The 15,222-nt window shown below is 35.5% G+C and overlaps 1 protein-coding gene across 1 annotated transcript; it reads left to right on the top strand.

Annotated features, from left to right (window-relative positions):
- Positions 1-580: 580 nt before the first annotated feature.
- mterf2 (mitochondrial transcription termination factor 2) lies at positions 581-7,170 on the top strand. Its single transcript, XM_041255017.1, has 2 exons — positions 581-631; positions 4,867-7,170. Exon 2 carries the CDS (start codon positions 4,920-4,922, stop codon positions 6,078-6,080), a length of 1,161 nt encoding a protein of 386 aa, XP_041110951.1. The 5' UTR covers positions 581-631; positions 4,867-4,919; the 3' UTR covers positions 6,081-7,170.
- The last annotated feature ends 8,052 nt before the right edge of the window (positions 7,171-15,222 follow it).

Raw genomic sequence — 15,222 nt, 5'->3', positions numbered from 1 at the left:
AGAATGTATGGCATAATCTATGCAATGACTTGACTTTGCATAAACTCTTTGACTACATATGAAATACAGCAACACTGACCTTTCCTCCAAACCAATCACTACACAGAGGATGGGTTGTGAATTCAGTATGCAAATATGTGCATTCAGCAACAAAATAGGCTAATGACCTACCCAGTAGCTTTACAGTAGTACAACGTATGTGTTTTTCTCATTTCAGTAAAAGGCTATCAATTGCTGCAAGCCACATCTCAAGAAAGCACGTGTTCAGTATTAAGTTAGCACTGGCATGAAAGCTTAACTTATCTGTAGAGAGCTGTATACCATAACGATACAAAAAGCAATGGATTCGCCAACATACTGTTTTAAGTTTACTCCTATTTCCAAATCATTATCCATTTTTAAGTTTGAATATATACTACGACCAATAATAATAATAATAATAATAATAATAATAATAATAATAATAAAACACAACTAAGCTCTTGCATAAACTGTTACAGTACAGGTGATGCACTGTTACTTTGCTTAGCCTTCATTTCTGACGTAGCATACGCTTTTTTGAGAATAAGGCTTGCATAAGCCTGACTTTACGTCATTTCATAAGTGCTGCAGGCAGAAACACTGAACTGGGGTAAATACAGTTTCGTTTGCTTTTTCTGAGAACTTGCAGATAGGTACTTTGGAAATGTTGTCTTTTCATTTTTTACTAACCCTATTTAAAATAAAATGAAATATCTGCAACAACTGTGAACTGCTAGGTTATGCAAGTCTTTTGTAAGACGATGTCTTTGTTGTGCTCGAGTTTTACCACGCTCGGAGAACGCAGTTAAATGAATGCGGAGATATACTGTATCTCTTGTGTAATGTGTGTAAATGATTGAGTGAAGAAAGTGCAGTAGATTGTATATTGTGTCGCAGATTGTGTAACCTGAGTAAAAATAAACCACCGGCTTATCAGAGCTGTTTTGTATACGTTTTACTGCAGTCTACTTTTACTTATAATTAACTTGCCGTAACCAATCATGTGAAAGGTGAATTAAAAAAAAAAAAAAAAAAAAAAAAAAAAAAATCTATTAACTACAAAACAGCAAACCTTAAATTAATCGAAATTCAGTTTAGTCGAGGACAACACAGGTTTTTAAATGGAAATTCAATATACGCAAGGGGGCACATGACCTTCATTTGAGTTGTGTACTTTTGTTCCATCCAGCGTTGCCAGATTTGAAATGTGGAAATATCGTATTGGACCCTCAAAATGATCGTATTTTCAGAAAAATTATCGTACACTGTAAAACTAAGAATATACGTGTTATTTTTCCATCCTTAATATGTGACATCATATTACCTGATAAACTGTATCGCAAGCACAGCACTGAACTACATGACACCGCCCACTGATCACAAGTCATTTTGTTTAACCCTTTGTTCTACTACAACTGCCCTTTAGTAATTTGAATAAAAAAAAAAAAAACCCGACAAACAGCACACACGTAGAGAGAAAAAAAAGGCTCAAATAAGTATTTGAGCCCGAAGGACTGGGATTAATCGTGTGGTAATGCCCGCCTTGTGCAGTTAACATAACGAGAAGCTATTAGATGCTATTAGATATGGAAACGTTAAACAACATTAAAAAAAAAAAAAAAAAAAAAAAAATCTAATAGTTTTATTCTGATTTCCCTACAATGTTCCAGCAGGGGAAGCTGACTGGATGTTGGCACTCAATCGTTTTCTAAATTATAATATAACTATATAATTTTACTCACCAATATTAAACTTTGTCGAATTCCACTTCAGAATCGCTGTCCTCAACAGCTTGTGAAGGTCCTGGCGCAGATGTTGAAGGCATGGCAGGATATTTTTTTGGCTGTATAAATTTGAGGAAGTAATGGAGCGCGATATATTGTCAGTTGGCTTGAATTGAACGCATCCACCAGGAAGGCTGACACACTGGGATGTGAGCAGCAGACTGTTGATGGTGCCTGTGATGAGTCTGTTGCGTGGCTTCGTTTTAATTAGATTAACTTGTGAAAATACCCGTTCACAAGAAGCATTTGAGTGAGGTAGAACGAGAATGTCAAGGGCAAATGTTTCCAGTTCCTTCAGCATTCTCCTGCCTCCGAGATCCTCCAAAACCAGTGCATTGTGCCAGAACTTGTCCACAGCTATTCCTTTAAAATTCTCTGGCAGTGTCATCAAGGGAATTTGCCCCCACTGGTCATGAGCTGGAGTAAAAAGTGTTTTGTTGCTACCATGTAGGCTAGCTTTCAAATATACTGTTTAACTTAAAGATATTTTACTGTGCTAAGCTTAGTCGTCACACGTCTCTACCGCACCACCTTGAGGTAGCAAGTGTCAGATGCACTTAATTGACAGCATACTTAGTGCGTGCCTGCGTGGAAACACACATGTTTTTTTTTTGTGTTTGCATGGTTTACTCGAACCGTGCAAACACAAAGTGTCAATCATTACCCTCAGCCTCGCCCACTTCCATCAAGGAAATCGGGGCTTGCTCTTGTATGCCGACACGTTCAGCCAATCACAGCTAACTTTAGTTGGACCCCAAAACTGAGGTCTGACACAGGCCCTGTTTTTGGGATGGAACCGCATAACAGTCTCAGGTTTTGATTGGTCCATCTCTGTCACATGAATATGTCATCACACGAGTGGTGTGATCAGAGAAAGAGTGGGAAATCTACTTTCCACAACATTTCAATTAAAATATAATGTGGTATTTTGCTGTACTAATATAACAAACTGTGGGTTATTACTTTAGTTATATGAATTATCATGTTATGCACGAATGTAAGATTTATTTTTATTTTTTTCTGCGGTGGTGTACTTTTTCTTTCAAACAGCATATAGCAATAATCGTTTGCGTGACGTACTTTAATATAAAATATATACAGTGGCTCTCAAAAGTATTCACCCCCTTGGACTTGTCCACATTTTATTGTGTTACAACAAGTTAGGAGTTTTTGCCACTGACACAAAAAGTCCATAATGTCAAAGTGAAAATTAAAATCTACAAATTGTTCTAAATTATAAATATAAACAGAAAATAATTGATTGCATAAGTATTCGCCCCTTTGAGTCAATATTTGTATGTATACACCTACCATCCAACCACTGCATGCACACACCACTTTTTAGAGTTTTAACATCTAAAAAGGGCAGTGTGCACTGGGGGATACAATTCATAATTTTCTAAAAATTAACATATATTAAAAATTAGTGAAATACGTTTGTGATTTATATGTACAATACATATCATTAGAATAACTGAAGCATTAAACTTGGCATAATTATTTACATACCACGGTTTTCTTGTCTGGTTCTTCAAAATACTTCCAAACGTGGCTTCCTTTGTTTAGAGGTGCTATTTTAAATGTAGAACAAACTCAGAAAAAACACTTGTCATTAAAGTTATTACCTCGCCATGGAACTGCTACCATACCACGCCTACTACAGGCATAGACACACACAGTGCACCAATGAAGCGCCAGATCGTCAGAGAATAAAACCCGCGCCAATGTCAATCTTTCTGTTGGACCAATTAGAAAAGCTACTTGGAGGCAATTGCCAAACCCCATTCCTTTTTATAATAATATTATTACTGTGGCACTAGAGCAGCCTGACACGCGACAGACTGCTGATGATAAATTATTAAAGTTAATGCATAAAAAATATGCGTTTGGTGACATTTATCACGTGAACGGTTATACGTCTAGCATATTATTAAATGTTTAACCACTTCTTTTAGAGTTTATACGTTGTAAACGTTTAGAATTCCCATCCCTACTAGATTCGTAAACTAGACCTGAACATAGCAAGTGGCTTTGAACTATTTGTTCTCTGTGCCTAACACAGTTCAGAATTCCCAAGTTAACTGTAGACCTAGTAACCTACTATACATGTCTTTGAATGGGTTTGGTTGAAGTAAAAGCCAGGCGTATACTGTAACTATTTTCTATTTAATTTTAACAATTTACTGAAAGCTGCAGGATTTTTTCTATCCAGTAATTTTAGTCAACATTTAGAAATGCCTGATCGTGCAGTGGCACTTCTCCCTGAGACTTATTTACTGTAGGCAAATATTGGGTTTAAATTCTGTGTGTTGTGAATGTAAAATTTTATAAAAAGCTGTACCTGTATTGTCCAGCCAATATTGCAGTTGAGCTGATTCCAGACTACTGCTGTTCTTGTTTTTCAAGTTCTGCTTTTAATTATTTATCTGTGTACGCTAAGTACATTTTATGTCTGTTTAACCAGTCAGTGCACCTGAGACTTGGAGTATTATACTTATTTTATTTATTTGTAAGTCAAATTATATGAATGTGTAAAATATGTTTTTATTCGTTTAGTGAAATCTACCAGAATTGCTCTACAAAATGTAATTCTTGCAGAACGTCATGTACTCAGTTGTGGAATAAAGTATCTTCACAGAAACTATGATCTGCATACTTAAAAAAAATAAATAAATAAATGACGCAGGATCATTCACTGTAATAAATCTGGTTAAATGTAACCCTTAGCAACTTCCAGACTCATTTATGGTCTGTCCACATCATTTCTTGAGTAGGCAGGCATTATCTAACTAGGCCACGTGGGCTTTGAAATCCTGAAACACTAACAGTCATTTAGTTTGAAACAGCCAAACATATTTGCTAGATAATTGACTTTGATGATAGTTGAGTATCTTCAACTGAAGGGGAGGACACTACACAAATGATACTCTTGAAAGCCTTATATTAGTTGACCATTCATGCTTTTGTACCACTCCATCAGAAAACATACTGTATACATTTACATTACTTGGTAAATATATTAATAATAATGTATTTTTTTATTATTATTATTTTATTTAAGGTCATCCTGAATGAGACAGGTTTCTGTTAAAGAGTAAGCCTTGCAATTCGAATATGCTACGACTGGCTGCATCATCCTTATGTGTTTACTGCCAGCGTCTCCAGATCTCCTTGCCACACAGCAACAAGTTCCATATTAGTGCTGGCCGGTGTGCTGCCCTAGGTACCGGAGATTCAAAGGCTGAGAACAAATGCACTGTGGACTCCCTCTGTAATTTATCAGTGGATATTAGAAAAATACGAAAACTGAAAGGTTGGGTGCTGTTTGAAGATACCACCTATGTCAATGAAATCGCAGGTGTTTTAAAAGAAATGGGTGCAGACGGGATGGCAATAGCTAGCATACTGGAGCAGTGTCCTGAGGCACTGCTTTGTACCCCTGCTGAGGTCAACACTCAGAAAGAGTTGTGGAGGTCAGTATGTCCCAACGAGAAAGAACTAGTAAAGATAATTGAAAAGTTCCCTTATTCATTTTTTACGGTCAGCCACCATGCCAACCAAAAGGCAAACATTGAGTATTTTCAGGGATTAAATATGAACAAGAGGACACTCAGCAAACTGATGGCCAGTTCGCCCCAGAATTTCAGCAACCCAGCTGAGAAGAACAAAGAGATGATCAGTACTTTGCAAGAAGTGTATCTGAAACTGGGTGGAGTGGAAGCCAATATGAAAATTTGGCTGCATAAACTTTTGAGCCAAAATCCATTTATTTTAATGAAACCCCCTGGGACAGTAACGGACAACTTGATGTTTCTGCAGAAAAGGGGGTTTACTGATGCAGAACTTCTTGCACTTCTATCTAAGCTAAGAGGGTTAATCATTGAGCTATCTCCTGTCAGCATGGAGAAGAGCCTGGCATACTCCAAGGAAATGCTAAAGTGCAGTGATGACCAAGAGCTGAAAGAGATTGTATTAAAATGTCCAGCTCTTTTGTACTATTCCGTTCCAGTTTTAAAAGAGCGCTCAAAGGGACTTTTAAATGAGGGCATTACCATTGATCAAATAAAAGAGACCCCGACAGTGTTGGAGTTAACGACACATATAGTGCAATATAGAATAAAAAAATTAAGTGCTTCGAGGTATAATATTAAACAAGGCAGTCTTGAACCTTTAAGTGGGACAAAAAAAGATTTTGAGGTGAGCTATGGAAAAATCCACCTGAAGAAAGAGCGACCATTGTTTAATCCAGTGGCTCCCTTGAGAGTTGATGAATAGCAAAGTGAACTACTTCACAGAACTACATAAATAAAAAGAAACAGTGATGTAGCTGCATTGTTTTTGAATACTGTTGTGATTTTAGTTTTTCTGCAGTATCATTTGCTGTAGTATCATGCTTGTATCAGCCTATGGATGTCTTTGGAAGTTATCCATCTTGAGTACAATTTCTTTTTTTTTTATGTAATTGAGTGTGTTGAAAAATGTATAGCACTGAAGGATAATAAAAAAGAACAAGTGAAATTGAAATATTATTTTGAGTCTTCTGTTATTAAAAATGGGATAACACAGTAGAATGATTAGGGTTTTTGTTTATTTATAACCTATATTGCTGATGACACATGAGGATATTCAGAGGGTTTTAAGTGGATATAGTAAGAATGAGTGATGGACGATGTAACCATAGAGGGACAAAGCCATGTATTGTAATTATGTTTAAGTCAGTGGGGAAAAAAAAAACTAAACAGAGAATGTAGTGTGCAGTACAGTGCAGTTTTTACCTATAAAAAGGTAATATTGATAATGAAAATGTGTTTTGTTGCTTTAAACTTCATTTTCTGTACTAGGTCACAAGTGCCAGTTTTTCATTTCATTAAATGTCATACAGGAGAAATACTAATGGCATCCTTACCACTTTGCTGTGAATTTTGGATTCAGGCCCTGAATATCTAAGTTATTAGAGCTATTAGATTCACCTGGTGTACAAGAGGTTGTGAGGTCCTGCATTCTGTGACAAACACCTTTACGTCTGCATGAATACGTTATGAGCTTTCCATACCTTTCTAACAGTTCCTTGTAAATTGTACAAGCTCTTGGATACCTTCTTTTTGGAGTGAGTTGCAATGCTACTAGGTCCCAGTTCCTTCCAACTGTGACAAATAAATAAAGAACAAAATAAGCAAGACAGCAGGGAAGTTTATGGAACTGTTACTGGAAAGTATGCACTTTAATTAGGCCACATCAGTACCAAGAAGATAATGAACAAAGCCAAACACATGGGCCAAACCGCACTGGGTTAAGACATTCAGACTTAATGGAGATACATCATGGGACTTTAGAATGCTTACACAGTTTAGTAAACTTCATGGAAACAGAGAAAGTTGTCTTGTGTTTTTTTTTAGAAATGTTTTACCTTAAAAAAAAAAATATAATATATATATATATATATATATATATATATATATATATATATATATATATATATATATATATATATATTTATATATGTTTGCAAGAAAAGTATAATATTCATAATTCAAACATAGACCCCAAAAAAGGAATATTATGTTGAATTCAGGGACTTGTACTGTATTCCCTGAAATCTAACAATCTGCGGCACTGGCTTTTAACTAGGCTATTTGAAACATTGGTTTATGAACAGATATAGCTTAAGATTCAGGCCATGGTATGTACAACAGAACATAAGAAAGGAACAACTGACAGTATAGTAACGAGCCAAAGCATTATGCAACCCCAGAACATACTAGAGAAGTGTTGGCCATGGCGAGTGCAGACTCCACAATTTAATTTTTAATTTAATTAAATTTAATTACGTTTTAATTCACATTAAATATTGCTTGTTTCCATTTTATCCACTTAAACTCGTGTGTTCTGCTTTTTCTATAGTATAAAACTTGTCTTTATGGGACTTATTTGAATTTCCCAATGTTTTTTTTTCCCAATAGAAAGCTATACCTCAGTTATGTAGATGATTATTATGTATTTGGTATAGTAATACCATTCTTCGCTACATCTACATATTTCTCATACAGTCTCTCATAGAATTACTTACAAGGACCAGGAGGTTTTCAGTTATTGGCTTGTGTGAATGTAAAGCCAAAACCAAGGAGCTTATTTAATTGGCAGATTGTATCTTTCAACTGTCAACTGTCCATACCCGTTTTCAAAAGCAGTCTTATTGGTGAGAGATCTAAATACCACTATTGTTTAAATCATTACGACAGGCTTCTGTGGGTCATTCGCTAAGAATATAAAAACAAAGGATTTATGTATAGAGATGATAAGATAAATTATTATTAAACTTAAAAATGTGAAATTATAAATATTTGACAGCTCCGATCTAGAAAAATTCACTTTTCTGACACGTATTGCTTGTTAATACTGTGCCAGGTTTTTTTTCTTAATGAGGCTATTTAAGTATAATTTTATATTACGTGTAGTGGAGCTATCTCACAGTTAAATTCACTTAGGTTATGTATCAGTAGAATTCAAGTTTGGATTTAAATTTCCATACCTCATTTAGTGTTCACATATTACACTTTAATGTGTGGTATTTTAGCTGTATTTGTCACTTTGAAAAATGCACTGCATTTTCCAAATCATATATAGAAGTTTTACACTAGGGTAATTTGATTTAAAATGTTATCTACACTGCTTATCTTAATAAACGGTGTTTTAAATACTACACTTCCAGAGTTTCAGCTGTGTTGCAACTTTTGAAACCTACCTGTGCTGCTTACAGTACCAGTACTTTGAAAAAACCTTTATCAAATTTATATTTGAATGAATGCTTGAGGGTCATTATGCTAGGGATTCATATTTATTTAGCCATGTCCTTCTGGGGCTTAGCTAATCCATATACCCAATACAAATAAAAATACCTGTTTTACTTTTATTGTCAGCATTAAAAAGAAAATAATGCCAAGAACTGATATTTTTTTCATTACATTGCATAATCCCCATCTATGTACTTTATAAATAGCAACTTGAACTTAAAAAAAAAAGTTTTATAGTATTCCAAAAATCAGATTTAAAAACATAATAACGTTATGGAATAGTCATAAGAGATTGCCATCATTCCTTTAGGGAAGGGAATATAATTTGCTAAAAATAGATGTAAAAAGTGTTAACAGCTCCCCATTTATCTGTCTTATTACTGCCATGTGCAGTGGTGATTTTAAATGCATTTGTTTTTGTTGTTTCTACCATATAATACTGAAATCACACTGCAGTTGCTAACAGGGTTACCCTATGAATGACAGGATACTATATTAAACCTCAGAAAGCCATTGTGCTAAATGTTAGAGGAACAAGTACTGGTCAGCCTGAAGTTTTAATATCTGTTTCATTTTGTCCATGTACATTTTACAGCGTCGAAGGACGTTTAAACACAGATGATATCTATTTCATTGACGACGAGTTAAGAGAAGCTGAATTTTCCCTGCAATAAATCATATAATTTAGGTATACACCTTGGGTTTGTTCTCAGGTGAGTAAGGTGCAGGAAGGCTCTGGGGAGCAGTGGTCAATGTGAAACTGCAACTTTGACCAGCTCATACCACTCCTGGGAGGGGAACAAACACTGTTCATTTATTCTACCTGACAAGATATACGAGTAATGCGCCAGGACGAAAAATTGAACAAGACAATTGAGAAAAAGGGTATTATGAGCTCTTTGTTCTGGACTTCCAGGCAAAAAAATATACTCATGTGAGGCCCTAATTCGAGCATTGTACTCATCAAAGCTCTAAAGCCTGATCTGAGTATTAATTAGGATTCATTCAATGTGAAAAAGAAGCAACTGCTGCATTAAACCATTAAATATGATAAATATGTCTACACTGTGTTTTTTCTCTAATTTAACCTATTTGCAATAAGATTGGTGTAATACAGAGAAGGGTTATTGTGTTTTCCATAGCTTGTGCAAGTACCAACATTCAGCACTCTACTGTATGTCAGCTTAAAGTTATTTAATAAGACATAGCTTATGTGGATCTACCCCAAGTCAAGCATCTTTATGCCAGCCTCATATAATATTGATTGATGGGTCCAAATTTGGCATTAATGAACCTCTTCTAAAGAACATTTATGTTTTATCATCTGGTGCACAGGAATACACAGTATCCACAGTAAAAATCTCAGTTTTAAAGAAATCCAGGGTAAACCTGGGAATGTGTCATACAACACATAATTTAGAATAAAGAAACAGTGTCAAGGTGGAAAAGGGAACATACAGCAAAGGTACATATTAACAGTGCCAGGCTACCTGAAAGGACCACTGTATAAGGTATTAAACTTCATAACCATAATCTATTTTTACTCTTTCCACTTGTGTGTACTTGTGTACTTCTGAGCTGCCTTCCATCAATCCTATTAGGACTCTCAAACCACAATCCAGTCATTTATGCCATAGGCAACAGCTCACTCCCAAAAATTAATGTTAATAATCTTATTAAGGTCCCTATCATTACAATTACACCTCTGATAGCTGAGACAGTAAACTATTGCTTTGCTTTACTTATTGCCCGCTTCTTAGCTAACAAAACCTTTTTAATTAACGATTTTATTACACAGTATGAACTTTGATTTTTACTTCTAACTGAGACTTGGCTTTGTGTGAATGAGAATATCGCCTTGATTGAAACCTGTCTTCAGATTATACTTTTGTTCAGAAGGCTTGTTTGGTAGGGAGAGGGGGCAGACTAGCTAATATTTTTCGTAATGAGTATAACTGTAACAAATAAATGCTGATGAATTTTCTTCATTTGAATCTCTAACTTTAATACTAACTAACCACCCACCAATTCTTATTGTAAGCATTTATCGATCACAAAAACCCTGTCAGCTTTTTCTATCAGAATTTGCGGAATACTTGTCTATATTATCTACTAATTATGATAGGATTATTATTCTTGGAGATTTTAATTACACATTGATAATGAAGATGATTCAAAGGCTTGTAACTTTCTAAAGATCCTAGACTTTTTATATTACATTGTCTTTTATTTTCTTATTCTTTTTACAATATTTTTTTGTAAGTCTGTGTGAAGCACCTTGAACCGCTTGAAAGACGCTCAACAAATACGTTGTTTATTATGATTATATTTCCAGTAAACTTTGTTCTTTCATATCTAGGCCAATGTAGCTATCATAACCATTTTAACTAATAATTATCAAATAATTATTCAGATGATGATGTTACTACTACATTGCTGCATTGTAAATTAATGCATGGCCAGTAACTCTTTGATCTTACTACTGCACACCCACAGCCAGGTAAGCTTTGATCTGTCATTTGGTGTGAACCCAGTGTAGTTGGTGAATTGGTAGGTGTGGGACTGCAGTCACTTTATCTCATTATATGCCTCATTCTTTCCAGCTTTAAAGCAAGACCAACTTTTCCAGCTATTTATGCTTCTGTATATTATTGTTATTGGTGTTTTATTGGTTTCTGTCTGGAAACTCAAGATGATCTCAGTCTTGTTGAGCTGTATACTTTCAACCACAAACACTGGTTGCCAAAACTCTTCATCAAACTTTAACAATCTGTTGTAATAAAATACTTTAAAGACATTGACACATCCTTAAGTACACTGCCTCTATCTAGTCATGTTTCGATCTCATTATGAGTATGTAAAATGCTTAAACAAAGATATCAATAGAACAGTACACTATATTTACCATGGACCACGAGGAGAGTAGTATTTTTTTTTTAGTTAGGCAACAAACAGGTTAAACACCTAAGCATACATTTTACAATAGTAAAAAAAAAAAAAAAAGATAAGCTGTTTAAAAAGAAAACAAAAATGTTGTGAAGTTCTCCCAGTTCAACTTACATTTATTTTAAATAACTTACATTTACTTAGTTTTTCTAATTAATAATTATAAGACAATATTTAGTTTACAGTATTTATATATATATATATATATATATATATATATATATATATATATATATATGTATATAATACACACGGGTAGATGAAACCCATCCCTTATCATTGGGTTAGTAACCTCATCGCAGCAATTCTCCACACAGCTCAGGAGAAATGGAGGGTACTTCCTGAGCATCCTCCAATCAGTTCTCGCCTACTGCCAGCAGGAGCCTCTTTTACATCCAGGAACTCAAGAACGGATGACATCGAGCTACCAGCCTCTGGAGGTGTTTGCTTTTAAGCTCACTGGGAGCCTAGCCAAGAGGGTTCGCTGTAGCACCAGAGCCAATGTGAGCGCCTGAACCATGGGAGTGCCAGAGCCAAGGCGACTTCTCTGTGCAATCCCCAGTGAAAACCATCGACTTCGCGAAGCCAGGACGCCAGCCTGCACTGTATAACTCACCCTGCACACCACGCGGCTGTGTTTTTACCAGATGAGCCACTCGGGGACCCTATGTCGGCCACATTTAAAGATATATTTTTTAGATACTGTACATTTTCCTAATTATTTTATTCCTTACCTGTTTAATATATTATATGTGTTAAGTCTGATTATTGTTGTTAAGATCATTATTTGCCATGCTTACTGTTATAGCAAAAGAGTTTTCTGAAAAGATCTTTCATGGCTATAAAGTTAAATATCCCATTGAGGAAATGTTAAGTAAGCAATTCTGTTCAACTCCTGTAGTATGTGTGCCCCAGTACTCACGTTAAAGTTTTGTGCTTTTAGCCCCACATGTCTGAAATATCAGAAGGGTTTATTAGGTTATTCAGATTTTTTCTTTTTTTGAGGAACTGATTAACCTAAGCGAAGTGCTCATACACACTTTTCTAAGAACAGTCCTTAAAAAGACATTCCTTAAAACACACTTCTTAACTATAAAGTCACACCACTATCAAGAGTTAAAGTATACTACTCAATGCAGACTAAGGAAATGTTAATGCATAGGTTCAATAAAAGAGGAAACATGGAACAGTAAATTTAATAAAACACCATGGGAAAATTGTTTCACTTAAAATATGAAAAAATATAACAGCCGTACTATATTCACCACAAATTATTCCCACTAGATAAGACCTTTGTCTATGAACAATAACGTTGTCAAATTGAATTATACGCTAAACCATGGGAGGTTAATAAGAGGTAATACAAATTGTTCTTTTTCATTTAAACATGACAGTATTATTAGCAAATGTTACACGTTGATTTTATGGATTACAATTCACAGGGAATATTAAAATAGATGACAAAAGCAATTAAAATCTATAATTTTCTGCTGCGTAGGACCAAGTTGAAGAATTAAGGTGGTAAACATACTGTCTTGAGGTTATATATATATGTATGCCTGGTTTGAAACGTAAGCTCAGAAATTATTTAATTTTCTCATACAGAACCCTCTCTCAGTGATAAACAGCTCATCACTTTTTATAGCGCACCTGCACTGTATGACTCGCCCTGCACACCACACAGCTATGCATTTACCAGGTGAGCCACTTGGGGACCCTTTAATCTGCCGCTCTTGTTTTTAGATGACTTGTTAAATAATTAGATGACAGGGAGTTTACCCTACTGCAGCCTTTCTTGATCAGTGTAATAGGCTCATCATGGTATTGGTTAACAGAGCAGGCATCCTATAGGGTTCTTTTCTTAAATGGCACTCAATAATTCATTTTTAAACTAAGTTATTTTTTGGCACATCCAAATCACTACGACTGTTTAAAATATATACACGTCGTCGACTCTGCAGGAGAATACCGTAGTGACTGAATCAGCTTCTCTGAGCAAAGCCATATGAGTCAGTGAATCAACAAATGGAAGGAATTGTTTTTATTGCAGGCTATTTAGGAATGCTGTGGACTAAACAAAACTGTCTGATTGCAACTTTACAGAAGATTGTATTCCCAAAATGGAATTGTTATAGTGTTGCTAGATAACCCTTTACCTTAGCATGTCAGGCATGCGATGCTAGATCCCAGAGTTTTCCAGAACAGTTTTTAGATCACCGTGATGGCAAATGAGTATGTTAAGTTCGGTAAAAACATTATTTTACTGCATTCTAAACTGGTAGAATATATTTTTTTAAGTACCAAAATTAGTAGAATTTTTAAAAGTTCTATTTTGGAAAATTTCTTCATACAATGTGAACTTAAACTTTTACACATTGCTTGCAGTTTGTGAGTCGTGGTCCAAAAACTCTGCCGTCTGTGAGAGACTGACCTGCTCTCAGTTAACATTAATAATTATAATGATTGTTTAAGAATGAAACAAGTCAACATGTATATTTTTTTAGTGAAACAAAAGAAGACATGTACTTATTTACATAGCTAAGAAGTTAAAAGGCTTTCAAATTTGAATGAAGAAAATGCAAGAATTTGTTCCAAAAGTGAACTTTTTGACTTTGAATCAACAAATAAACATGGTTTAATAACTGTCTTGGGAGAAAACAGTACCATCATGCCAATTCATTAATTAAGCTACAAATGTATTCTGCCATATGAAAAATCTTAATTCATTGTAGGTAAAGTAATGTATTGTCTAGCTAAACTGGCTGCATTAAATAGAGGGATGATGCTGGCTAATGCATATTTCCAAAGAATATGATTGAGCAAATAGGCATATCAGCTTATTCTGTATGTGGGGGGTACACCTTTACATACATGCAATGCATGTATGTAAAAAAATGTAAAACCTATTGTAGGACATGTTCTTTTAAACCTTGAATCGCTGTATTGTAATAAAATATGATAACCTGCTATAGTAAAATAATCCAAAAGTCTAATAGCGGTGCTGTGTCTTTCATTTACTCTGATCTTCAGCCATTATATCAACCATTTGTGTCATATTTTGCTTTCTTTCCATCAGCTACAATAGCTTCAATTAAGAAGATTCAATTAATACCTGTGCAAAGTATGGTTTACTTGGGTCTCTGGCTGGACTCCCTTGCAATGCAAGCATACCTGTCAGATGAGAGCATGGCCACCATTCACTACTGTGTAACCCTGTTTCAACATGGATCGAAAGTACAATTGGTGTTGTGTCAGAAATGGCTGAAGCCTTATCAGCCATCCAGCTGGGATTACTCCACATGTGCCCGATTCAAGTGTGGATCGATGCCTTTCGACTGCATCTCAAACATGGCAGATACTGTCAGCTGACTGAGTCTTGCATATGCTGGAAAGCCCTGCGCTGGAGGAGACAAGACTCTCACCTACGCGAAGGTGTAAGGATGGGAGTGATTCACAGCCATCAGGTGATGATGACAGATGCATCGACGTGTTCTGGGTAGGCTGAGAGTGCGCGGGTCTTGGTCGGGTCGCTGGACAGCCCTGCACATACATGCCCTGGAACTGCGAGCGGTTCACCTCACTATACAGCATTTCCTTCCAGTGATCCAGAGGAGACATGTCCTTGTCCACGTGGACAACAAGTGTGTAGTAGCGTATGTCAACCACCACTGGGAGAGGTG

The sequence above is a fragment of the Polyodon spathula genome, chromosome 7 (assembly GCF_017654505.1).
Source record: "Polyodon spathula isolate WHYD16114869_AA chromosome 7, ASM1765450v1, whole genome shotgun sequence".
NCBI classification, from domain to species: Eukaryota; Metazoa; Chordata; class Actinopteri; order Acipenseriformes; family Polyodontidae; genus Polyodon; species Polyodon spathula.
Note: the sequence above shows the minus strand (reverse complement) of the source record. Positions and strands in the feature narration are given on the sequence as shown.

Excerpts from the sequence above, each read along its gene's own strand:
- mterf2 (XM_041255017.1), top strand. The coding sequence starts at position 4,920 with ATGCTACGACTGGCTGCATCATCCTTATGTGTTTACTGCCAGCGTCTC.